This window comes from Lepisosteus oculatus, chromosome 25, assembly GCF_040954835.1.
Source record: "Lepisosteus oculatus isolate fLepOcu1 chromosome 25, fLepOcu1.hap2, whole genome shotgun sequence".
Lineage (NCBI taxonomy): Eukaryota > Metazoa > Chordata > Actinopteri > Semionotiformes > Lepisosteidae > Lepisosteus > Lepisosteus oculatus.
Genome location: NC_090720.1, coordinates 11,422,943 through 11,450,275, shown reverse-complemented (window position 1 = coordinate 11,450,275; position 27,333 = coordinate 11,422,943). Strand labels below are relative to the sequence as shown.

The following is a 27,333-nucleotide window of genomic DNA, read 5'->3' as shown; positions in this document are numbered from 1 at the left end:
TCACCTGTCTGTGGAATTGCTCCTTCTGTAGGTGGGCTGGAGGCAGAGAATAAATGAAACATAGTTTAGGAAACTGCAGGTCCACAGGAATCGTTTTTAACATGTAGGATGCCTGTAAGATAACCATTGTAGTCTTTACTGAATTAATAATAATAATAATTGCTTACACTTATATAGCGCTTTTCTGGACACTCCACTCAAAGCGCTTTACAGGTAATGGGGGTCCCCTCCACCACCACCAATTTGCAGCCCCACCTGGATGATGCGACGGCAGCCATAGTGCACCAGAACACTCACCACACATCAGCTATCAGTTATCAGTGGGGAGGAGAGCAGAGTGATGATGTCAATTCATAGATGGGGATTATTAGGAGGCCATGATTGGTAAGGGCCAGTGGGAAATTTGGCCAGGACGCCGGGGTTACACCCCTACTCTTTTCGAGAAACGCTCTGGGATTTTTAATGACCACAGAGAGTCAGGACCTCGGTTTTACGTCTCATCCAAAGGACGGTGCCTGTTTACAGTATAGTGTCCCCGTCACTACACTGGGGCATTAGGACCCACATGGACCACAGGGTGAGCTGACCCCACTAACACCTCTTAGCAGCAGCAACCTTAGTTTTCCCCAGGAGTCTCCCATCCAGGTACTGACCAGGCTCACACCTGCTGAGCTTCAGTGGGCTGCCAGTTGTGAGTTGCAGGGTGATATGGCTGCTGGTGTATACAGTATGTGTATGTATGCACATATCCAATAATTTGTATCTTATTGGCTTTATTTACTCTGTATAAAAAAAGGCCATCAAGTCTGGGCAGAACTACTTGGCCTCAGTGTGCGGGAAGTGTGTTGAGAAGAGTTTGGACAGTCAAGCGGTCTGAAGGTGGCTAACCGCTCAGGAGGTGTTAAAATAAAGCACCATTCTATCTGAAGCTGAGAATGATTCCCTGCCTCCCTGTCTCCTCCTCCTCCAGGCCTCCACGCCATACAGCCTGGACTCGGATTCCTTGGGAATGGACTGCATCATCTCTGGAAGTGCCTCTCCGACTCTGGCAATCAACACTGTGACTAACAAGGTGGGTCACCTCCGCGTCCCCAGACCGGTCATAACGGATTTCAAGTTTTTCAGACGTCCATCTCTGTATTGTCTCCTCCTGAAACGTCAGTATTTAACTGTGTGTCGGGTCTGTGTGTGCTCTCCCCTGTGTTGCTAATGTTAAACCTTTCAGTACGTCCCGCCTTTCGCCTGTCACAGCCTTTCAGGTGTGTTGTCGAGCCTTTGCTCGGACTTCTAAGACCTTAACTTGTGTGTGGGCCTGGACGGCACTTTTGGACAAGCGGAGCTTTCGTTTTAAAAGTAACGGGACCTGGGTGTGGAGGCGCTGGGCGCTGGGGGCTGGGGGGGCTTGATGGGACCTCTCTGTCCTGGGACAGGAAGGACACCAGGCTGGCCGAGCTGTTAACTGCTGAAGGGTTCAGTCTCTGCTGGCTGTGCTGGTAGCAGGGATCCTGGCGTTGGGGCTTGGGCTGTTAAAAATCTGCTGCAGCACCTTGGTCATCAGTGGATTTCTACTCCTGAGTTACTGGCCACATCCCATTGCTTGCTGGGATAGATAGAGATGAGAGGAGCATACATTAGTGTCTCTCTCCACTTCGGTTTGAGTATTCTTGTGTAGAGTGTATATCCAGTATATAAAGGTGCTTTATGGTAATCCTGCTCCACAAATTACAAATGCAGATTTCTTTAAACAATCCATGGGGTGCAGTGGTTATATACATTTTTTTAAGTGTTACCATTTGAAATTTAAAATATAGCCATAACCCTGTGAAGGAGTTAATAGTTTTATCAGAAAGGCAGTCTCTCATGAGAGTGCTCTACACAGCAGCCCCAACCTCCCAGACCACAAGACAAGTAGGTCTTGTCCAGCTGTGGATCTGGAAATGTACACGTCTGCACACCAGCTCAGGAGTAACATGAGCTCAGTCACTGTAATTCACTTCTTCAGGTTGTTTACTAGCGTAGATCACTGAGGTTTGGTGTAATTATGTGCATTATGGTGAATAACTAGCATATGTGCCCCCAACCTGCTGTTCTTAATTCAGTACATCACAGCATTGATAAAGGTGAGAGAAAAAAACTAAGCTGGTAAGCCAGCTCACTGAGGTGTACTTCTCAAAAGCCTGTGCACTTTTATCCTGATGTAAATATTGTCAGAAAGCCAAGCCTGACTCATTTTCAGGGATCCCCACAGCCCAGTAAAACTGGTTTATTAGAGCTTGTTGTCGAAGGAGGAGCCTGTTTTCCAACAGCAGACAACAACAGCGCTGGCTTCACAGGTGTAACTCTCCGCCAGCCTGCAAACCGCTGCATATCGACCAAGTTTTACAAATGGACGACAACATTTAATTGTACTGTTATTTTTAATTCAAACTCATGTCTCAGTAATGGCTCAGTTTTTTTTTAAAGAGCTGTTGTTAACAAAACAGGAAAAAAAAAACAAGATCTTTGGTTCTCGTTTCCAGCTCCACTTTTCCAGCCTTGTCAGAATTAATCCTGAACAGCAGGCTCTCTACAGCCCAGACAAACAGATCGCTTTCAGTTCTGTTGAGAAAATAAACAAATAAAAAAATAAAAGGAACATACACAGTGCCGTCTTTGTTGAAACGACCCTGTTGGTTCTGTGGGGAACCACTCCGTGACTTTGGGTGACGATAATTCCGATGATAAACTCGGGAGCAGAATGAACGCGATGGCTCAGTGGAGCTGTGCTCGCACTGCTCTCCGAGTCCGTTTCTGTGCAAGTGGGTTGTAAACAAAGTGCTCGCCACGCCTTGTTCAGCACCGAGCGCCAAGCCACAGGAATTCCCCACACTTTTAGGGCTGGTGTAGTTTTTCTTTCTCCTTTGTCGCAGGAGGGCGATGGGTGGCAGTGGGGGGGGCACGAGTGCCCAGCGGCTGTGGTGATTGGACAGTCGAGTGGGCGTTGCCCTGCCTTTTGATAAGATAAGATCACATATACAGTTTCTTGCCTTAAAATTTGGCTTTTCGCATACCCCATCTTGCTCTCCATGAGACACACAGATAGGGAGAGAGAAGCTTGGGGTCAGAGCACAGGGTCATCCATTTATACGGCACCCCTGGAGCAGCTGGGGTTAAGGGCCTTGCTCAGGGGCCCAATGGAGTAGGATTCCTCTGCCGGCCACGGGATACGAACCGGCAACATTCTAGCCACAGGCGCAGATCCTGAGCCACAGAGCCACCCCACTGCCCTGGGCAATTAATACTGATTGATTTTCAGTATTATTTTATATCTAACAATCACTTACCGTTCACAGTTGTCTTTCCTGCTCTGTCCTGATAAATATCGAAGAGCCTCTTGTTCCTAAATATCTGTTTTCAGTATAGACTGAGCTGTCAGTGCAGCAACTGTGGGGTAACAGGGCCTCTTTGACCTTGGCTACTCTTTGTAATTGGTCAGACCCAGAAGAAAACTGGGGTGAAGCCCTAAACTGACCCCTCTGACCACCCGACCTGGATTTTCCCCGTTTACAGCGCCTTAGCTTTTGGTGTGGAAAAAGATCCAGTGGGAATTCCGAAAGCTCATCTGGATATTGTTTTACAGAGCATTCCAGCATGAATTTCTGCTTTGTTTCAATAATCTGTGCCTTGTGCTCTTGATTAAATCACCAGGCTCTAGGAGCTACAGGGTTTTACCTTAATACACAGCTACAGCAATATTACCCTGCTTCAGTAAACTATGGTATAATGTCTGCAGTGCATCTCCAGTGATCTGTGTATGATAGCTTGTGTCCGTGTTGGCAGGAGGGATTGGAGTCAGAACTAACCAACATTCTTTTTTTATGGTGAGGTTTTTAAATTGCCCGTCTCCTGGTTTACGGTTTAAAAATAGTTTGTGGCAAGAGACTTAGAGCTAAAAAGCTGCTTTATGGCTTAATTACACACATCATTTATATTTCTTCACCCTCCCCCCCATTAGTCTGAATTTAATCATTAGTTTCTACACAATTGAACTTTCGTCTTGAGTTGTTGAATCGGTTACTTTGCTTTGTTCAGCACAGAAAACAACATGCTTCGGAGTTTGGGAGTTCACAGGACGCAGATAGGAAGTTTCTGTGGCGTTCCCATGGTGGTGACTCATTGGAGGTTCAACTTCTCCTTTGGAAAATAGTGCACTCATGCCATGAAAATCGCAACAGGATTCGCATGTTCCCAAGATGTTGGCAGGCTGTTAAAACTGATATTTCAGTACGAAAACTTCTTGAAGACTTGCTGTCGTGCTGCAATAATTCCACACAGCTTCGCTGATGTTGTTATTGGTTGAACTGTCTTTGACAGTTTGTAGGAAGTACTCCAGAGGTCGGAGATAATGAGCAGTGCAGTGCGACATGCCGATATAGGTATTCACCCTGGCAAGTTACATTTTTCAAAGATTTCTTTGCGAACGCCTGCAGATGTTTTGCCATCTTTTTGGGCTCTGTCAGCCATGTTTCTCCAGAGGAAGCACAGAGCAGGGGGGCTTTCAGCCAGCTGATACCTGAGGCACAGAGTGCAGTCTGTCAACAGAGCTGCCCTGCTTAGTCAGAGCCACACGCGGCTCTGTAGAGATTCCTGCGCTGTGCTAGGAATCCAGAAGAGCCAGGGAATCAGTTTAAATTACTGCAGAAATGCAGAGCTAAGGGAAGTATATTGCAAGCATAGAACTGCAAAGAATTTGGATCGTTTTTGTTCTGTCGCCTTACTGAAAATTTGAGGATATCTCTCCATTGAAGAAGGATTGCCACTGTCACTGTCCTTGAGTCTTCAGACTTCTGAGTAAAGAACATATCATATCAAGCTCTAAATCAGACTAGTGTTTCTGACTAGAGTTTCATACTAGATCTTTTAAATGTGCATTAAAAAAAAAGCCGATGTCAGAGATGGCTTTTGTTTTTCCTAAAGCCACATTCCATTTTTCTCCTCAGGCCTTTCTGCCGAAAAACAAACTGATTCTTTTTTTTTTTAAATTGTGGAAAGGGGTTGAAGAATAAGAGGAATTTCAAGTTAAATCTGAGCGTCTGAACTTCTCCTTTTTGTTAGAAAGGTCAGGGATCACGTAGCATTAAGCTCTGTGCTTACAGTCCAGTGCAGTTTTAGACTTCCTGCATTGATGTATTTGGCATGATCAGCAGTTTGACCTTTAGCACAAGGCTGTTTTCCCTAAACCGGTCCAGTCAGTCCAGGCCACCGCCTGGCTGAGTGCCACATCCACTCAAGGTGATAGTCCAGTGACGCAGGGTGGATGTAGCGGGGCAGCCCTTCAGGGTGGGTATGACTCTGGGCACTCATGAAGTGAAGGTGCTATTTTTCCGCTGTGTGGGCACAGTTGGACTCTGAAGACGAGGCTCTGAGAGCAGAGCTCTCGTTCATTCCGGCCCTTTGGGGTCACTCAAGTATTTATTTTCCCTGTGGCTTTTCATGTTCACAGTGTCTTAAAAAAATGCTCAGCTATTTAAAGTGGAATTGAAGCTTCTCAGTTGTGTGTGTAAGAATTCATGGTTGATGGGTATTTCTTTTCACCACCTGCCAGACAAACTCATGACATCTGACCTGCTAAACAACAGGACAATCTGAGGAGAATGTGTTGGAATTCTTGTCACATCCATAGAAGATTCATATTCTTCCTCCCATACAGCTCTCCGTTATCACTGGTTAATTCCTTTTTCCAATAAAGAGCATTTTAAAGATAAAAATAAAGCTGCTTCAACCTGGGTGTTGTTGGTGGCCTTTAAAATAAACAAAGCTTGTGACATTAACGAGTGTTTCCTTTCATTGACCGTCAACATTTACCCGAAAGATTTTATCTCGGTTTGATGAGTGAGTGTTGCTAAACATCCACTGTGACTTAAATGTTGGATCAGCTCTGCGCCTCCGGGTTTGATCGCTGCCGAATGCTGTGTGAAAGTTGAATCTTGGCCCGGCGTGCCTTGGGTTCGAGAGTGCTGATGTTGCTGGTTGTTGTTTTAGGTAGCATTGTACAACACAGACCAGGATGGGAGTGACAGTCCCCGAAGCAGCCTTAACAACAGCCTCTCTGACCAGAGCCTGGCGTCGGTCAACTTGAACAGCGTGGGCAGCGTGCACAGCTACACCCCGGTGAGAGAAACTACTGTACCTCCTCCAGCCCTGCCCTTTCACCCAGAGGATCCACACTAACAGCCAGGTGGAGGAGGGGAGAGGGAGCACAGAGCAGCCAACGTTAAGGACAGTTCGATCAAGTCAGACAGTTTTTGCAGAGTTACGATTCAATAACAACATTAATTGAAGCAAAAGAGGCATCATGTGGTGCAGATAGATATATTATGAGCATCCTGAAGTGTTGTCAAGGCCAGACCTCCAACTGTAAGTTAAAAGTGGGATCAAGTTGACGTTTTGTTAAGATGTCCCCTGTTTTGGATGACCAGTTCTTAATCGGGGGCAGCTCCCGTGCCAGCGCAGGAGAGGTGAAGACGGTGTGTGACACGTTCGTCCACGGGGATCGCTGCCGTGGCGGAAACCAACTGTGTGCGTGGGCACGTCACGCAGCTCGAATCTGAACCAGCAGTAAATAAAGGGCCCAGCCTGTACAACAGCACTGAGGCCTTTCACTAGCACTAGCCCTGGTTGCACTTATCTGCTTACCAACTCACTCCTCTATTTCGGTGTCCCCAGATGTGGTCTTTAGAATTGTCCAACTCCTCGCAAATGTAGGGTTGAGATGAATTATTTTTCCATTCAGGTGTCCTCAATGTGTATAATCATTGCAGTATCACAAGTTTAGGCAATTAAATTTTAGTAAAGGAGAGTCTAAGTTCAATCATTAGCCTCAAATTAAGCAATGTATCTCCCCTGGAAATCAGTAGATTGGAGCTTCTTGGAGTTGATAGAATGCCAAATTCACAGTGACAGCTGGATTTTTTCAGTTTTTCTTTTTTTAAAAGTGGCGCATTTTATAATGTGGAGAAGAGGTTAATTAAGCAAAAGCATAGGAAGTAATACAATGGAGCCTGCCACTGTAAACACACATTTAAGGTGCTATCAGTTTCATTTGATCAAGATATAGAACCGCTCTTGGAGTGATCATAGGGGTCATCGTGCGCCTGCGATGAAGCCCCTCAAGAAATGCCTTCCCACTTTTCTTCATTTTCTTTTGAGCTATAGCAGCGAGCAGACAAGCGTGGGTCATACTGTGCTCCAGGCTGACTTCCAGCTTTTCCATTGATTGAAGGCAAGCAGAGATGGGTTTACTTTAACAGCCTCAACGTTTTTTTCAGGGTTTTACACGGAATCAGATATGTCTATGGATTATACAGTTAAACCAGATTATCTCAAAAATGTAATAGCCCAGTAGTTCCCAAGCATTCTTAAAGTTGTCACGCCGTGAGCAGCAGTAATTTCCTGTGGGGTCACAGCTACCATGGGGCTCAGTGAGTAAACAGGTGTGAGCTGCTGAACTCTTATTCTGAAACTATTGCATATATTTTATTTCCTATTGAGCTGCTTTAATTAGAAATGGCAGCACGGAATGGGAATCTCTGTAGAGATGTGTTCAGTTGGGGATCAACATGTCTGAAATTGGTGGTTATGATGAAAAAAAACGTCAAGTAAACTTTGAACCTCCGTTCTTTGTAACAAGTATCATCAAAGAAAATTGTCAATAATTGGCAGTCTTTCAATGCAAAGAATGTTTCGGGGCCTCTGCTGAATTCCTAAGGATCAAATCTATTTTTTATCCCTGCTAATTACTTCTTTTGAGAAAAAAACGGCATCTTGGAAATTGTGGTTTTCCATCTTGGTGAGGGTTGACTGTCATTTGGACTATGTGTTGCTGGTCCAGTCGTGACCCCAGTTTGGTGGGGTTACTAGGAATTTAGCATCCTCTGCTGCAAACTTCAAAAACCGATAATCGGATACTTGTCTCATCCAGACTCGGCTGTTGAGGCTTGTCTTCCCTCTCCAGTGTCACTCTGCAATGCAGAGGAGCCATTAGGCAGGCTAACCACCTGAGGGCACAGGATTCCTCCGACTTCAAATAGGCCGTGTCCCTGAACCGCAGTGCAGTGTCTACTGTGGAAGAGTGACCGTGGAAACCCGGAAGAGGCTCAGAGCTCTCTTCGTAAATTACTGCAGCTTCTCTGGAACGCAGTAGTGATGTGGATTAGGATTAGGATTTAGACCGTACCATCAAGTGATTAGCATTGCAGGGTGGCCATAATGGGCCTCTGAACACATCGGGTGTGTTGGGCCCGGGATTGGGACTGTGGTTGCGGAGGTCAGAATGGATTCGTGCTTCATCTCCAGAAGAAGGTGCAGTGCTGCCTGTCATTCCAGCATGCAAGTCTGTGTGCCCTGAGGAAAGAACCGCAGCAGCCTGAAAGTAGCATTCCCACAGTTTCAGTTTATGTTTGGGATTCCTATCAAAAATCGAGAAAGACAACTGTGGAGCAAGATGGAATTTTGGCCTTGAAGCTGGAACAGCGCAACCTTTGGGTTGGTTTATTTTTGTGTGTGATTGAGACTCATTATTTGTCTCAATCACAATGATGTGATGTGTGCTGGCCGTCTTTGCTTTTTCTTATGAGACTGAAGTAACAAAACAGCACCTTTAGCAGACAAATACCAGCAAGTAGTATTACTTTGCTGAAGTCGACAGCGGAGCAGAGCTCCATTTCTATGTTGTTCTCAATGTAGGTTTTCACTTTGAGTCTTACAAACTTTAATTAAATCAAGTCATTTAAGATCAGAGTTAGTTCTGCCTCATTAGCTTGTACAGGTGATGGCTGAGAAGCTTGCTGTTGAAGCTGAGCATTCGTGGCATTTTCTCTGGGAGATGAAAGACATCACCAGTCTCTCTGCTCACAGATGACAGTGGCTCAGAGTGGCAGACGCTGACACATTTCCGTTCTAATAAATGTGAGAAAGACAATGCAGGGAATTCGTGATTGTGACCAGTCCTTCGATTGCTCGCGTTACAAATAATGATAACGAGACAGGCCAGCTCTACGGCTTCATGTCTTTAGCGGTTTAGTATCACTCCTAACAGCTTTGGAATTTCTGTAAATTTGACATTTTTGAGTGCTATTCAAGAAAAAGACTGTTAGTATCAATTCCCTTTGTGGCAGCTCCTAGTGCTCTCACCCACACTGTGATGGGATTGGAAACAGTTCCTTTTAAGCACCTGCTGTTTTTCACACTTCTAAATGAGCATACCACACCCAGCTCTCTGCCTCCTGTCAGACATCCTGCTGTATAGGCGCTCGAGTCTGCACGTTGCAAGTACAAAACCTAGAGCACTACCAGGGAACCAGCTGACAGCAGAACAGGCCATCCTGGGGAGATTTTTAGGCTACCCTACCAATGTGCTCTTAGATGTGCTGCTACACAGTACTTATTTACATTGTGCATTGCTTATTAATGTGGAATCTTTAATGTTGTATGGCACACCTAATTAGGATGTTGACTCACCAGTTTATAAAAGGCTTGGCTTGGTGTTACAACCCCCCTCCCAACCCAGAAAAGGATAAAGACAGTTTTGCTCTGTTTGGTGCTATGTGGCTTCCTCACACTGAGCCCACAGCACCAGCAGCAGGGCACAGGCCCCAGAGGGAGGGCTGATGCAGTTCTTTCCCACAGCAAGAGTCCAGCCAGCCACAGGCAAGCTGAAGGAACCCACTTCTTCCTGCAGACCAGCTCAGCAGCCTCCTTCCTAACATTGGTTCATTTTTGGAATGAACCTTATATCAAGATGTTGTCAAAGAACCTTTTTCTTTTTTCGTTTCTCCTTGCATTACAACATGAATCGCATAAAACATGCTGGCGTTCCTTACCTGCAGTTTTATGTATGTTAATTATATCTTAATTTTTAATTAATGGTTATTTGTATGGTGCGTTTTGGCCAAAAAGATCTCAGAGCACTTTACCTAGAGGCAGGTGCCCAGTTGAACCACCTGGGTGATGTGTACTAGGGCCATTCTGCACCAGTAGTCCAAGTACAGTACACAGCAGATCAGCTGGACGAGAAGCCAGATTGCTCAAGGCCAACGTGGACTCTGTTGAGGACAGTGGGTTTAACACTCCATCTTCTGGGAGCTGTGTGATGGGCTCTGTATTGACCAGGTGGTCAGGGCCTTGGTGTCACATCTCATCCCGAGGATATCACAGTGTGCACCGTGTTCACAATCGCCATACTGGGCCCTTGACTTGGAAATTGCTATGAAAAAGTGTGGCCTGTGTCAGTCAAGACTGGATTCTTTTGTTTTTTATAGCTTTATATTTTATAGTTTTTATAAGTGTTGCCTTTACCAGAATATCCCAAACCTTTCCTGTTGAGCGTTCCTGCAGTCTCGGCTGTGCTGGCATGGCACACTGGTGCAGCTCCAGGGCGTGGGAACTCTGCGGTGCCTTGGACAAGGCCAGGGGTCCTGGCGGGGGATGTTGCGACAGCCGGGGGGGGGGGGCGACTCTGCTCGTTTCACAGGCTCTCTCTCCCTTCTCTCCCCCAGGTTACCAGCCATCCCGAACCTGTGTCCCAGTCCATGAGTCTCCAGCAGCAGCCCCCCCAGCCCCAGTACAGCATGTCAGAGCGGGAAAAGCAGATCCTCTTCCCCGACTACAACTTTGAAGATCTCAGTGCCTCCTTCCGCAGCCTTTACAAGGTCGTCTTTGAGCAGCCGTTGAGCCAGCAGGGTGAGTGGCACGACTGGGGGAGCAGTTCCTAGAACAAGCCAGTGGAGGGCACAGACTTTATTGCTCGGCACTGCTACACATGAACGAGACTGTTCTGAGCGAAGGGCGGTGGTGCTGGTGGTTGAGGAGACTTGATAGCGGCAGATGAAGTCTGAGCGTCTTCAAACATGGAACGCCTCTGCTTTCACTCAAAGCTCAGCATAGGTCACTGGGCACTTCTGTTGAGAGGGTCATGCTGAGTTGGATCTCTTATCTTGGATTAGCTGACAAGCCAAGTGTGCAGTCACTGAAAAAATGAAATACCTGTCGAATTCTCCAAGCTGAAACAAAACACTCGAAAGAGTCTTGAGGACCAGTCAGCATGGACTACACACCCTTCAGAATAAGACCAGTGATGGTAACTTTCAACACACTGCAGAATTTACAGCAAGAAAGGTGCTAGAAGATACAGGATGAAATTGGCGACATGTACTGCAGTGCTTTGTCTGTAATTCCAAACCTTTTCGATTATTCACTTTCTTTTACAGCGTGGTTAACAAAATCAGGAGGAAGTCCTAACCAGGAAATATAACAAATGTCAATCGTACAGCTCTCCCTTCTGCTGTTCTGGAAGGAGAAATACAGTCCTCTTGTTCAGCTTTCTCTAGATTTGGCTAGCCTCAGTTTTCTACACGTATGTAGGAAGAACATTTCACAATAAGAGGACTCCCTAGGATTTATTGAGATAATTTTCCTACCAGACATCACCTTAACTTGGATTCAGAAATGACGAGTGAATACTGATTTTAGTCCAGCTTATTGTATGTTTCCCTGTAGCAGAAAAGTGTACCTTATCTAGTCACTCCCTCAGTGGCTGGAACAGCTTCTGAGATCTGAATTATATGATGAGTCATTTTTTCAACTCGGGGCAAAAACATGCCTTTGTGCCTGTGGTGAGTGATAAGACAGGCCTTCGTCCCTATTCTTGATGATGGTGTAATTACAGACCCAGTCCAACAGCCACCAGTATCCGCTTCTGAGTGCATGCTTTAGTTGCTATTGAAAAAGAACCGTTTCTGATTAAGAAATCAGAAAACAGCTAGTATACGCTTTAATATAACACTAAAGTTAACACTATCAGATATTAATTAATAGTCTGGGTACACTGATAAAGTGGGAAGTGTTGAATTTAGTGGATACTTGTGCTCTGCAACCTACTTTCAAAATCAAATACGTTTTAGTAGCCAATAATAGACTATGGACTTACTCTTCTTTTTTAATTGCTTGAATCATTGCTGTTTCACTCTTTTTATGTTGTTACCTTTTTATGTGTATAAAAGTGAAATCTCTTAGTCAGATGAGCCTTTTGCAATTAAAATTCATGAATTTCCAAGTGGATTTCACACGGCTGCACTGTAGACAATGAGCTAATTTACCAGCTTTGATAATAGCTAATGAGCTGAGGTTATTGTTGTAGGTTATTCTCTAATTGCTTTCTCAATTTTCCTGTTTGGACAATAGGCTTTTTTTTTTTACCTGATAAGAGATCCCCTCCATCACCTCTGAAATGAATGTTCTGGATTGAATTGTGGAGGCTTTGTCTGAAGTCATTTCTAAAAGCCCTTCAGTCAGATGGGTTTACTGTGACAGAGCTAAGAGAGACGGCCCCCTTTTACAATATTTGCTTACACACGCAAACTCTTGTCTGTTGTCCTGTTACAAAATGTCACATAAAGCTGTGCATCCTTGCAGAGAAGATGCATAATTTCCCACGTCAAAATGTATCACAAAAATAAAATTAATAAGTATGTATTTAAACCGGAGGCTTTACACATCTGCATTTGCGGCATTATTTACGAACACGAACTTGTCATTGTAAAGATTTGTTCTAAAATAATAGAAATGCTACTGCATTTATTAGTTTATCCCAGCGATTAACCTGATTAACGCTGAAATTTTTCACTTAGAACACCTTTAATGACACGCTATTGTTAATTCTTATTGAATTAAAATTTCTAAATGCTCTGTCTTAGAATGGCTAGTTAGTGTAGTCCTGTTAGTGTATACCTTGGTTAATTAAGTTCTGGGTCAATGATTAAGAGTCATCATTGTTTGACCAGAACAAAGGATAAAAAAGAGAGAGGAAGGATGGCAGTAAAGGCACAAAAGAAGAGAAGAGAGTGGTACCAGGCAGGAGATCTTGTTCTGATCAGCGTTAAACACTCTTTTCCAGTTCAGTATTTGAACCTTGTTAAGACATCTTCCCAGTTTTGCCAGCAGCTATATCACCCTGCAACTCGTGTTTCCTGTTAGTGCATTTAATGACAATTGAATGATCCCAGATTTCTGATTTTAACGTGACGTCTGGGCCATGAGTGACCGGTTCGGTGTGTCTCTCGCAGGTCTGATGAGCATGTCCTCGGAGTCGACGCAGCAGACCCACACCTCTTGTTCCTACCAGCACTCCCCCAGCAGTACCGTCAGCACCCACCCCCACAGTGGCCCGAACACCATCACCAACAGTGCGGGGCAGGTGCCCCTTTCTCACCCCGCGCAGATCCAGAACACCCACTCTGCCCACAGCTCACCACACGGGCAGCACCTCTCCCAGCACCCCCAGCACAGCCAGCATCCCTCTCAGCACCCAGCGCACGGGCAGCACGGACAGCACCCTCAGCAGCACGGACAGCACCCCTCCCAGCACCCTCAGCACCCGTCCCAGCATGCACAGCAGCATGGGCAGCACCCGTCCCAGCATGCACCGCAGCACGGGCAGCACCCGTCCCAGCATCCACAGCAGCACACCCCGCACCCCTCCCAGCATGCACAGCAGCATGGGCAGCACCCTTCCCAGCAGCAGCAACAACAACAACAGCAACAGCAGCAACAGCAGCAGCAGCATCAAAACCACCAGCACCAGTCCCTCTCACATGCCCAGCAACAGATGGCCTGCAGTACTGGTAAGAGCAAAGCACAGAGCACCATGCTCTCTGCTGCTATATTACATCTTAATATGTCTTGCTTGTCCTTTGATGAGCTGGAGTCAGAACCAGATTGTAGTCCCATTCTGCATCCTGTGCTTCTGTGATAGGCTCTGTGTTGTCCTCACCTTTAGCAGGAATAAGCAGTGTGGTAAACGTTGGGTGGATTTTCATGGTCCTCTTAAGTTTTATTGTCTGTAGTTAAGAACAATTTGTTCAGTTTTACTATTTCAAAACATACGTTTTTACAGCTGTATGAACGTGACTGAAATTAGTTGACTTTGCTTTCTCTACAAGAAGTGTCAATTTACTCTGGCAGATACAGTGTAACAGGGAATCAAGTTAAAGACTGACTCCTACTGGCCAGGTGGCTTTTTTTTTTTCATTTTTGAGACGCGAATGCATGAAACTTCGCCGTAGCCTGCATCCTGTTGTATGAATACCCAGCCCAGGCATCCCTGTCCCTGCAGCTCTTTCCACAGACTGGTATCCCAATCTTGATGCACTGAAGGAGAGCTGTCGGATTGCCAGCAGTTACAACTGGGCAGATGTGGATCTCTCGCCCTTTCAAGGTAAGACTGGCGATGTCAAGTTCTCTGAACTCACCATACCCAAAGGGGCAGTGTCCCCGATCTCAATCAACAAAAGTTCTCAACTCGCCTGCTTAAAAATACATTAAGGTAGTCCAGGATTAATAATGATTTGGTTCTTTGAATCTGCTTCTTAAGTGTAATACAATGTGGCAACCAGTTCCTACAGTAAATAGTTGTTGTTTATGGTTTAATGGTAGAATCGAAAATTAATGGCTGTGTACAATATGTATTCAGTCTCTGATCGTATTGTTACAGTTATTGGAAGTGGCTGTTGAGGTGTCTCATGAATCTGGGGACAGTGGTCAAACATTTGTAGTTATTGGGATCATCAAAGCGAGAAATGTCTGAGACAGACTGATCAAAGGAGTTTTCTGGTTTACCTTGGTTAATTAAGTTCTGGATCAATGATTAAGGGTCATCATTGTTTGACCGGAACAAAGGATAAAAAAGAGAGAGGAAGGATGGCAGTAAGGGCACAAAAGAAGAAAAGAAACCGGTACCAGGCAGGAGATCTTGTTCTGATCAGTTTTAAACACTCTTTTCCAGTTCAGTATTTGAACCTTGTTAAGACAGCTTGCCATTTTTGCCACGAGCTATATCACCCTGCAACTCACAGCTAAGCTCAGCAGGTGTGAGCCTGGTCAGTACCTGGATGGGAGACTTCCTGGGAAAAGCTGAGGTTTCTGCTGGAAGAGGTGTTAGTGGGGCCAGTAGGGGGCGCTCACCCTGCACCCCGGTCCTAGTGGCCCAGTATAGTGATGGGGGACAATGTTCATTAAAAAAGGACGCTGTTCTTTAGATGAGATGTAACTGAGGTCCTGACTCTCTGTTTTTAGTTAAAAATCCCAGGGCATTTCTTGAAAAGAGCAGAGGTGTTACCCCTGTGTCCTGGGCAAATTTCCCCCTTTACCAGTCAAGGCCTCCTAATGATCCCCGTCTGTGAACTGGTTTCATCACTCTGCTCTCCTTCTGAGAACTGATCCACACTTTGACTGCTGTAGCATCATCCAGGAGGGGGAGAGAATTCCTAGTTTAGAAATGGTGTCTCCTAGTTAGTGGATGTATTTTTAGAGTAAGGAGATAGGTTTACATTATTTTTTTAGCTTCTGGGTTTATAAAGAGAGATTTAACTCTAGGTTGTATTCTATGTGGTGCAGAAGGCAGGTTTTCTCTGTTTTATAACAGTAGTGGTGACTATACCTGACTATTTTTACCTATCCGCAGTTACGTTTCTGCTTCAGAGGTGTCAAGACAGCCTTTCTCAGCTATAAAATAAATGCCTGGATAATTGAGTGATTAAATCAGTTTCATTCAGCACTTTTAAAATTGGCAAAGCAGGTTGGTGCTGTTGTTAAAAATTCATTGGCCAACTGATTCATTCGCTGCCCGGGTTGTAACCTGTTGTGTGAGTTTTATCGCCTCATAATTCCCCAGCCCTAATGCTGGATTTGGATTTCTGCGTTTCCGAAATTGCTACTGTCAGGCCTCATGAGATACTTCAGGGAGGGCAGACATACCCTCAGACTAACATGCCACATTCCAGCACTAACTTACTGTACACTAATTGTCTCGCAGTGAGTCACAGTATTTGTTCAGGCTTGCCATCAGCACGTATTAATTAGAGGGTGACTCATTCTTTAAAAGTAATAATATTAAAACATATCACTATATTTTAAGCTGTTTATTTTTTTTCTAAACAGTCAATGGTAAATAATAGGTGATGACTGACACTGAGTGCCTTTGGAGGCTTAGCTGCTAAGACATATTAAGATAGCACGGTAGAGGGCTCCGTAATGTGATTAGCAGACCTGAGGAAGAAGGCACTTGTGCTGTTGTTGATATTTAAGCACTTAGACCCAGCTTGAAGAGAATATTTCTGGGTGGGGCAAAGTAATGCCGATTGAGGGTTTAATTTGAAATGCCTTTTCAATTAAAGAACGACTCTTTGATGCCTAATTATTCAATGCAGTTGTCCTCGGTTGGTCTCGCCAATTTTCAAATTACTTAATTAAATTGCAAGGTAGGAGGATTTAATTAAACATTTACTCCTACAATAGTCATCGGTATTATTTGGCCCAGTAAAAAGTCATAATTCCAAGCACAGTATATTTTCAACGCTGTTAAAGGAGTAGATTGTCAACAGAGGGTTTCTCACCTTTTGAGCGCTTTGTCTCTGTTAAGTTCTTCCTTTTTTTCACTTTCGAGTTGTCATGGTAAGAAAAAACTCAGAAGGAAAAACAGGGAAAAGGTTTCTCAGGGAAGTTGAAAGAGACACATTAATGCAGGACCCGCACTGCATACAGTAACCTGCAGAAAGCAAATCAGCTTCCTCGTGTCGAGAGCTGTGTTCTTGCAGGAGGAGGTAGTACAGAAAGGCTCCTGCAGTGCATGTCTAAAACTTGGAAAGATTCCCAATCCCAGAGCTAAAGAGTCGCACACCCCCAGAATTGGGAACCCCTGTAATATTGAACACTTCAGGCTTGACATGACCTAAGTAAAAAAATACAGCTCACCTATGGGTTTTTCTCTCATCTGGCATTTTGAGAACCACCTACAAAGACTGAAAGAATGATTTTTCCTGTCATGTGGCAGTTATATATTCTGGGGAAGGAGGGTAGGGAGTTATAGGGATGTCTTTTTTCACAACAGTGTTAATAAAACAGTAATTGTGCCCAACAGAATGCTTTGTAGTGCAGTACAGCGTGCAACAATTTAGGAAAATACAGTCAAGCAAGAGGTGTATTGATTTCTCTTCATCTGTCGTTAGTGCTTTGCAGTATGCTCAGAAAAGTGTTAAAAAATGTGATTTTTTATTGGGGCCGCAGATGGGATTAGTGGTTATCTGGACTCTGGACCAGAGGCCTGTGGGCTCAGATCCCAGGTGTGATGCTACAGCTGCTCAGAATTACTCTAGTACATTCCCTGTTGTGTAAATTGGTTCACTCCATGAGTGAACTCCATGTTATTCTCAGGTGACATATCTGGTCAGAAGAGGATAAGAGCATCAAGTTTCAGGCGAGAGGAGTTGAATGGCTGCATCTTGCTTAGGAGGCCATAAGGCCCATGTTGCTTGTTTGGTAGTTTAGTAGTTAAGTGAATCTAAGCTTTCATCCAGCTGTTTCATGAAGGACTCAAGTGTTTGGGCCTCAACCACCTCGCTGAGAAGCGTTTTCCAGATGCCCACAGCTCCTTCCCAAACATTTCCGTAATCTGTATCCTAAGTAAATCCCCTTTTAGTTTTCCCACTGTGACCCCGTGTCCTTGTTTCACTGCTCAGGGTGAAATAGTCCCCTTGGTGGACCGCGTCTACACCCCTCAAGATCTTAAATCTTTGGATCATCTCAATCTCACTCCAGCCCCTATGAGATACTAGAAGTTTTTCTCTCTTTCCTCTCTTCCTCCCTAACAGGGTTAAAAGAGAGCATGAGGCAGGCAGATCTCAATAACTGGTCTCTGGACCCTGCGCAGATTGCTGACCTTTGCTCTTCAATCAACCAGTTCTTCACCCGGACTGGGGTTATCCCACCCCAGGGGGCGGTGCAGCCACCAGTGTGTCATGGCACCATGCACGCCAACAAGCCCAGCCAGCACATCACCACAGGTGAGTCCAGGGACCGGTCACCCAGTCTCCCACCCCTCCGCTGACGGACTCTCCCCCAGTCTCTCCCCTCTGCTGACGGACTCTCCCCCAGTCCCTCCCCTCCGCTGGTGGACTCTCCCCTCCGCTGGTGGACTCTCCCCCAGTCTCTCCCCTCTGCTGACGGACTCTCCCCCAGTCCCTCCCCTCTGCTGACGGACTCTCCCCCAGTCCCTCCCCTCTGCTGACGGACTCTCCCCTCTGCTGGTGGACTCTCCCCCAGTCTCTCCCCTCTGCTGACGGACTCTCCCCCAGTCTCTCCCCTCTGCTGACGGACTCTCCCCCAGTCTCTCCCATCCACTGACAGACTCATCCCCAGTTGCCCAGTCTCCCACCCGTCTGCGTACTGACTACACAACCTTACAGACCTTTTCCTTATTTGTTCCTTTCAGGAAACCTGTACATGGACTCCAGACAAAACATGCCGGCGTCGATGATGGGGCCCCCAGGGTACCCCCACATGCCCCCCATGAGCAGCGCAGGCCCCACTATGACAGGTACGATTAGTCCAGCGTGTGTGATGACTTGTTTGCTATGGCCTACAGGGGATATAACAACACTGGGAAGTCTGAGCAGCAGAGCTTTGTGACCCTTCAGCAGGACAGCCGTGTGAAGCAGCAGGCTGGCGATGTGAGCAGCCAGCCTCTCTCAGTCAGCTTGTGTGCTTACAGATGGTTCTTGATTGGATGGAGTCTGGGTTTTGATTTCATTCAGAGGTGCTTTAGATGTCTGAAGTCTTTGCTGTCTCATTTCTGGGGTGTGTTTTAAGTGTTTCTACTGAGTGCACACTGGGATCAGGCAGAAGCCTCAGGCCAGCCCAGACAGAAAATGCAAATGTGTTACAGTGCGCTTCATAAAACGTACAAGTCGAAAGAGGTACGTCGTCTGAGCTCGCGCTTTTAAAATAAAACCCTTCATGACGAATGGGTATCAGTCAGAACAGACGGACAAAATGGAAGACAAAAAATCACTGACAGAAAGAGGGCCACGAAGGCATCAAGCCATTGTGATTTTAGGTCATCTCCCGTTATGGAATATTTTTATTGTTTTGAGTCTGGGATAGGCCCTGGCTGCCCTGTACCAGATAAAGCAGTTAGGAAATGGATGGAGTTTTCATCTGAACAGCAATGTACAGATGAAAACCTTCAGTTTTTGCTCATTGTAATACGGAGTTTAGGATTATCTGTGGCAATAGCCCATTCATTCTTAGCCATTTAAGCTCAACATGTGCTCAATACGTTGCCAAGCTGTGTGTTTTTGTGTTGCTCGGAGCTCTGAGCGCTTGTCTCTTCCCACAGGACATCACGCCCCCATGAACCAGCAGCACATGATCCCCACCGGGAACTTCCAGATGCGTCGGCTGCCTCCTGACGACATCCAGGACGATTTTGACTGGGACTCCATCGTGTAGGCCTTCCCCCTCCCCAGCGCCGACGGCAGGAGCAGGGAGGGGGAGGAGGAGGAGAGGCAGCTTGCCAGGCCGGGCTGTCCGAGCGCCGGAGATGGAGACAATCTCGACGGGAACCTTCGGAAGTACAGGTGTCACTGCGCCAAGAAAACTTCGGAGTCCTGATCATTTTAAAGAAAAAAAAAAGTTACTTTGAAGACAATCATATTTAGTAGGACAAGTTTAAATTATCGCTTTTTTCATACTTGTCATGGGACAAGTCAGTAGGTTTTTATTTTGTCAAGACACACACCCCCCTCATCTCCACCCAGCCCGCTCTGGACTCCCTTTCGCAGAGTCCTCGTAGTCCTCGACTGGGGTGAGATCTGGGCAACTTTATCGCCAAGTATGCTTCTCGTATCGACTGGTACAGGCCTCGGCCACCACTCGGACAAATCCGTCACTTCGTTCTTCTCTCCAATCCATGTGGGCTGCTTCCTGGCAGGGGACAGGAGGAGAGGCAGGGGCCTGGAGACTCGTGGTGTGCAGCTCCGGCCGGGTGACGAGAGGAGCTCGCTGAGGGGTCAGTCAGCCGGCCTGGTCCGTTCCCAGGTGAAATTCCCAGCTCGTCCCTCAAGACATGCTCAAAACGCCCAGCATGCTGGCGCTATCGATTTAATCGTCAGCTCCTTTCTTTAAGACTCCCGATTCCCCTCCCCCGCGCAAAACAAAAACTTAACAGGAGTTAGAACTAAACGATTTCTAATTTGTTTATTATTGGAAAGAAGCGTACCTCCATCGTGTTTGTCCTTCCCTATTTATTTGTAGTGCATCGCAGTCACGCCACTCACAGCACTAGAAACCTTGTGGAAAAAAAACGTTTCTAGCAATTTCAGACAGAGACGAATACCTTCACGTTGTTTATTTGTATCCTAGGTAAATGTGTCTGAATGTCTGCAAGTACAATCTCCCTCTTTGCACTTGAAACTCATTAGTTTAAAGCACTGGGTTCAGAAAAGGCTTCCATATGTCTCATTTCCTGACCTTCAGGAGCTGGGTTTTCTCTGTACTTGCTAATGGGAAAACTACATCCAGAATCAAAGGGGCGAGGTTTAATTAGCAAACAGCGGCGCCGAGAGGAAGGGTCTGTGTGAAGTGTCTACGATAGTAAAGGCGCAGGGTTAGGTCCTGGATCTGAGAACCTTTTGTCGATCTGGAACTGAGCCGAGCTTTGTAATTCTTTAATTGCCAGTAACCTTGTCATTTGTGAGGCTGGTAATGTGTACGCCAGGGATAATTAAGCAGTGTTTTCAGACAATGAGGTTCACAGTCACTTTCCCATGTCCTTTGTTCACCTTTTCTTGGGGGGGCCGGAGAGGGAGCCTATAGACAACTCGGCTAAGGGCCTTTCACACCCCAGGGTGCAACTTTTGAATTTTGCGAGCGCAGGGTTGTTGACAATCTGCTCGGCTCGGTTGCCAAGTGTCTGGTTTCACAGACAGATTTCTCCCGGAGCTTCGAACGAGGCGATGTAGCAGCGGCGCGCTTGGCCTGAGCCCCCACAGAGATTCGGTGGGTTGTACCAGCCCCGGGTGGGGAGGGAGACCAGTGTGAGAGTGCTGCCTTGATAAGGAAGGGTGGAAAGTGCAGACATGGCACAGTGAAGACCCCAGTTTGGTCCTTCCTGCTGCAGTTGAATCAGTGCCGAGATTGTAGATCGGAGCGCCCCCTAGTGGGCGTTTCCTTGTCCAAAGCTCTGCGAATTCTTTACTGGCTGATTGCAGTGATGAGATATTTCCTTCAGTGGTTTATTTAGTATTCAAGCTGTACTTGCAATCAGACTTCACAGCTATTCTAATCCCAAAACGGTTTGCTTCAGTGTTTTTTTAATATGAAATGTACAGCTTTTTTATTTTTTCTCTTGGCAATTTTTTTTTAAATCAGAATGTTTAAACCCATACATTGAGACTATCTGGCTCACTGTATATATTAAAATAGCTACTTCAAGAAAGTATAAAGGGTTGTCTTGGCTGCTAGAATGTTAATTCCCATCTTAAAAAAGAGACTCGTTTGGCAACGGGCGTTTTCAGTCTTTCCCTGACAGTTCATTCTCATCACTGTAGTTACTAAGGCGCAGGGCAGATGGGGCGTCAGGGGTTGGATTTAGCGGCAGTACCCAGCGCAAGGTCACTTTGGGGGACACGTGTGGATGGTTTGGGAGACTCCCCGGCAGTGGTGAAGCCCCGATTCCTGGAGACCCCAGTTCCTGATCACTGAATCACTGTGTGACCGTGGGGGCGACTCCATGTGCCTTACTGTGCCCCCAGCTTTCCATGTGGGCGCTTGCTGTGCTCGGCCCAGCAGTGCAGTTGAACTGTGGAGTCCCTCTGATGAGGACGGGGAGGGGGGCGTGGCACGGTGTGTGTGTGTGTGTGTGAGTGAGTGTGAAAGAGCTGCACTGCCAGCCCATCAGCCCTCGGTGCTCTCCCCTAGATGAGCACAATGCAAAAACTGTGATGGGGAGGAGAGCCAAGGGATCTGAGGTGTATGTTGCTGAACTGCTACAAAAGCCAAACACTTTTTTTCTTTTCTGAGCCCCCATCCATGCTTACAGCTCCTTGTCAAGCAGAGAAGGACAGAAGCCCCAGCTGGAGGCTTTAAGGCGAGAGAGAAGCAGAGGTGGCCGGCCCTAGTGATCGGTGCCGGTCCTCGCTAATACTGCGGCCGCCCAGCCCTCTTCCCCTCCTTCCAGCGGTCCCTCCTCGGTGGGGGGCCGGGGGGGGGAGGGGGTCCTGTGTGGGGACTGCACCCGGACCCAGGCCAGCCTGAGAACAGCTGGGCTCTGCCGCTGCCCACTCCTGGCAGAACCACACAGGTGTGCCCACCGACACGCGGGGGCACTGCCCTGGCGGACTGCCCGCAGTCACACCTCATCGCCGGCCTCAGCCTTGCTGTTCTCTTGTTTTCCGTGCTGCTTTTTATTCGTGTTCTGTGTTTTTTTTTCCTGAAATTAAAAAGGCATCCATATTTGAGCTCTGATGTTGGCAGTTTTTCTTTTATTGCAATTTATACCAAAACAATATATAAACCACAAAGACCACGCAGTCAGTGTTTGTTTAAAATGACAAGCTGGGTTTCAGTTGCTGCACGGTCCCTTTGCTCAGAATGGACGGCAACGGGACTCTTTTTAAATTTCGGACTCCAGTTAGATTGTTTTTTCTGTCCTCCAAATTTGGAGTCGCTGAAGGTTAATCCTCTCGGCTTTGGACCTCCAGGAGAGCTCTGCCAGCGAGGGGGGTGGAGAAGGACTGCCTGCGCTCCTGTGACAGGCTGACTGCAGCTGGGGAGCTGGGGGGGGGGGCCAGGCTAGCAGCAGGCCCCTAGAGCTGCTTGCACACACCTGCAGGGACAGGGCAGAGGACACAGGTCGACTCTCTCGGCCCAGCCCTGCTGGTCACGATGAGGCCGGGCACTGGTCACAGTCGGCTGATGGCACGGCTCTGACTCCGAGCTTGACCAGCGCCCCAGAAATCTGGGAGTCCTGGAGAATCAGCTGTTAATACTAAGAGTCCGTGTCGTTCTGGGAATAAGGAGCACAGTATGCAGAATCCCACAGTAGCTGAGACCCATAGCTGCCAGGGAACCTGAAGTAGCCCATGAATTTGCCACTACGTTGTCCAGCTTTGCCCTGCTTGGACGCTGTTTGGGCCCACAGTTTCCTCAGTCAAATGTTACTCATTATCCTTCTACTAAGGAGTGATCACAGGTAGAATTGAGATTCATATAGCCTAAGAACCTAAACAAGCAACACTTACACCAGGTCCTAGGTACTGACAGAAAGAAAAAGCCTTTCAGTCTTTTCCTTGCATTTTATACTGGTTGTTTCTATGAGGAACCCATGGTACACGAAAGCATAGGTTAACAGTTTCGGTCAGCCCTAACGGGTGTGCATGCCGTTTGCATTTGCTACAATAGTTTAGGGCTATAGCATCATAAGCCAGCCAGTTTCTTTGTTGCTATAAAAGTAACTTAAATCTGAAAACCCTTTATTGTCGGTTCAGTACAAGCTTGTTTGCCAGTGCACAACTGGACCTTAAAATTGGATGATTACTAAAATGACTGACCAGATTTTCTTTTGTTTCTAAGCTATTTAGTCTTTTTGGAAGCAGCTCTCAATGTCAGTCTCTGACCGCTAAACACAAGCACACTGTATTGACAATCCTGTGTGATTATAATGCACAAATCACTGTTTTACTGCGCTTTGCTTTTGATAAGTGCCATGGGTTTCCTTTGTTAAACCATTCCCATTGCCAGGATGTTGTTTTCTTCTCCACTTACGGAGTCCTCATCTGTGTGCACGTTTCAGGACTGCACTAACACAACTGTGCCGTGACCACGTAGGTTGAAACTATTTCAAATGAAAATTATTTTCTGTTTCCAAACCATCTTTTTATGTATATATACTGTACCTCAGATGACCTAATATCAGAGTTATTTTAAAACTTAAGCTTAAACGTTTTAGATGCAACTTTTCTTGACCATAGACGTGCTCTGTGACCTTGTCAGAGTTGATTGGGACAGACTGGTTCTGTTTTCTAGTTTGACTAGCTGTCGGGTTTCTGGCATTGTGGAGGACACTGTGGATCTCATCATTGGGAATGAAATAGGTTTTGTAACAGTGACGTGACTGAAATCAGCTCTAAGAAAGCTAAGCTCTGCCAAATAAGCTGACAATTCTGATACAGCCATTAATGATTTCCGGTCTGGCTTCCAGGTTTTCTCCCAATTAGTCAAAAACTTACAAAGGCAGAGCATAATGCTTTCAGTCATTGAAGTTGTGAATTATCAAGCCATTGACCTATTTGTCTTTGTAAAGCAAATGAAACAGCAACAGAGTATTTTAAAAGTATATAAGCTTCTTTATTTTTAATAATCATTGTGAACTGAAACCAGAAACATCCTCGTAATGCGGCAAGTATTTTGACATCGGTGTCTGCTGGCTGCATGCCTCCGTCCGTCCCTACTCACTTGTGTTCACACACACACACAACTACACACAGTCCCCTGCACACACACGTGTTCACACACACACACAACTACACACAGTCCCCTGCACACACACGTGTTCACACACACACAACTACACACAGTCTCCTGCACACACACGTGTTCACACACACACAACCACACACAGTCCCCTGCACACACACGTGTTCACACACACACAACCACACACAGTCCCCTGCACACACACGTGTTCACACACACACAACCACACACAGTCCCCTGCACACACACGTGTTCACACACACACACAACCACACACAGTCCCCTGCACACACACACACACAACCACACACAGTCCCCTGCACACACACGTGTTCACACACACACAACTACACACAGTCCCCTGCACACACACGTATTTACACACACACAACTACACACAGTCCCCTGCACACACACGTGTTTACACACAGTCCCCTGCACTCACACGTGTTCAAACACACAAATACACACAGTCCTCTGCACACACACGTGTCCATTCACACACAGTCCCCTACACACACACGTGCTTTCACTCATACACAGTCCTCTTCACACACGCACTCACACGTGCTCACACACACAATCCCCTGCACTCACACGTGCTTTCACTCACGCACACGTACTCCTGCGCCCACACATGCTCACACACACGTATCCCTGCACACACTTTCACACGTGCTTTCACTCACGCACACATGCCCAGGCTGGGGTGGGCCAGGAGCTGCTGCACTGCGGAGCCCACTGTGCCACCGCCCGCAGCCCTGCTGCCCCGCAGCCAGCAGGACGACCCTTTCCTGACACGCAGAAACACAAGAGAGGAAACTGGGTTCTGCCCTCTTCCATATAGGGCTGGCACATGAAGGGGTTTATTAATGCGTGTCTTAGTGCGGATGGTGGTCTTTCTTGCTGACGTGCATTTGGATCGGCTTCAGGCAGTCAGTGAGGGGGCAGGTGGCAGCCCTGAACTGAACACAGCTTCTTCTCGCGGTGCCTTGGGTTGGGCAGGAGGGAGAGCAGCTTTTGCACAACGCATGGTTATAACAGCACCAGGGGGGGATTGAGGGGGGGTCCCTTATGAACTTTTTCTCGTGTTCTGAGAGGGGGGTAAAGGGGGGGGGAGGGAGATGGGATGGGGGTAGGGCTAAAAATAAAAAAATAACTTGTCATCACCCACGTTTTTAACAGTGGTCCTTCAGTTTTTTGTGCGTGCGTGTGTGTTTCGTGTTTTTAAAAAGAATCCAATTTTTGCTGTACCGGTGAAGATGTAAAACGGCTCATTACATCGAGAGATTTTAAAAAAATACAGTAAGGGAGAAAACTGCCAACAAGTACTGGTATTTGAGGCCTACTTTATTCAATGTTGGTGTGTTATTGTGCTCTATTGTAAATAAATGTCTTTTCGATTGTCCTTTTTTCCTCTGGGTGGGTGGGATACCGTGGGAGGAGGCTGGGTTCTTAGATTAAAAAGAAATGGGGAAAAAAGAATACAGAGTATTTTGTTATTGTTCATTCAGAGGGTGATATGTATATATCTATATTGTATATATGTGATGAAAATGCGTTGGCTTTTTGTGTGACACTACCTTTCACCTGTACTGCGGTTCTACAGTCAGTGTTTTAATGTTTATAAAGATTTTTTTTTTGTTTTTACTTTTTCCTTGTATTTGTTTTTCTTTTTTGTTTTGTTTTTCTTTTTTGTTATTGCACGGTTTATTACTTTTGCTGTCCAATGAGATGACACAGCTACTCTTTGTATCGGTTTAGTGCTGTAAAATAACTCCGAAGTGTCATTAGGATCGTCGCTGCCAGACCCCCGATATGCATGAATGGCACTTACAGAAATAAAATATGTTAACTTCACTGTGGAATTGTCTGGAGTTCCTTTTGGTTTCTTGTGTCTGAGTGGGGCCACTGTGACGAGTCATTGCTGAATCTGCATGCAGTGTGGGCATTACGTTTTAAGGGCCTGTGCATAAAGAACTATTCCTTGGAGGGGAAAAACAGCCGCTTTCTGAATTGCACAGTCATCTTCAGTGCTTCAAGATCCCAAGGATCTTTAAAAGCATCTCCAATCTCATTCCAGTTTGCATTGTAATCAGTGTTCTGCTTTTTTCTGCAGAGACAAGCCCTAGGAGTTCTGGCAAAATGCAGTTCTGAGTTCTGAGTTGACACCGGGAGGTGAAAATGCCACCTTTAAAGACCCGTTTTTGATTTGCAAAAAGCGAGCTAATGAATCGTTTGAATGCTTCCCTTTAGATTTGCGGCTCTTCGCACAATTTAAAGATTTTATTCTAAAAGCACATGGATTACTGCACACGAAGCTGGGAACAGGTTCAAATTGCAGAATGTTTCACGTAGAAACATGGTCCAGATCATAGCTTCCCAGAAATGGCTCAGTGAGGTTCATGATTCAAAATGACTAAAACTCTGGCTAACAAGAGGAACAGAAAGACCTTGTAACCTTGTTCATAAATGTGCTGCATTTCTTCATTCAGAAAGCATGCAAGTGAAGCTCTGAGCTGCCATACTGTACTTCCACATAATGCCATCAGGATGATTGAGAGCCTAGCTGTTTTGCTGAGATACAATACATAGACAGATGGGATAGGTTTGCTGTTCAGACTTTTCTTGTGGAAATGGCTGTGGAAATCATAGCAGCTTAGAAGTGGAGATTGCAGCTCTCTGTGGCCTGTCAGGTGGTGAGAAGTCTCAAAGCCCACCCCGTTAACTGTAGACGTTCCTTGTTCCTCCCATTGGGTGATGTCACCGAGCAGACCTGCACACAGGTGCCCACAAAAGCACACCCATTGTATGGGTTCATTAAAGCACTGGTTCTGCACCAGTCAATGGCTATGGATCTCACTGATCTTGATCAGTTGAGCTCTCTAACAAACTGCTGGCTCTCTGCTAGAATGTTAACAAAACTATCGAAGGGCAGGGTAGGATACACTTGTTCTAAGTTGTTCCAAGTCAGCAGTGCTCAGTTGT

At 46.3% G+C, this 27,333-nt stretch overlaps 1 protein-coding gene across 4 annotated transcripts in view; it reads left to right on the top strand.

Moving 5' to 3' along the window:
* foxj3 (forkhead box J3) overlaps positions 1-26,205 on the top strand; it is a 149,247-nt gene extending 123,042 nt beyond the window's left edge. For 3 of the 4 annotated variants that reach the window (XM_069183638.1, XM_069183640.1, XM_069183639.1), the window contains exons 5-12: positions 971-1,072; positions 6,022-6,150; positions 10,536-10,719; positions 13,101-13,658; positions 14,150-14,251; positions 17,682-17,873; positions 18,302-18,406; positions 19,208-26,205. In XM_069183638.1, the coding sequence (XP_069039739.1) occupies positions 971-1,072; positions 6,022-6,150; positions 10,536-10,719; positions 13,101-13,658; positions 14,150-14,251; positions 17,682-17,873; positions 18,302-18,406; positions 19,208-19,320 (1,485 nt within the window). In that variant the 3' untranslated portion in view covers positions 19,321-26,205. The remainder of the gene's footprint in view (positions 1-970; positions 1,073-6,021; positions 6,151-10,535; positions 10,720-13,100; positions 13,659-14,149; positions 14,252-17,681; positions 17,874-18,301; positions 18,407-19,207) is intronic. The other variant, XM_069183641.1, reaches the window with a different exon arrangement.
* The last annotated feature ends 1,128 nt before the right edge of the window (positions 26,206-27,333 follow it).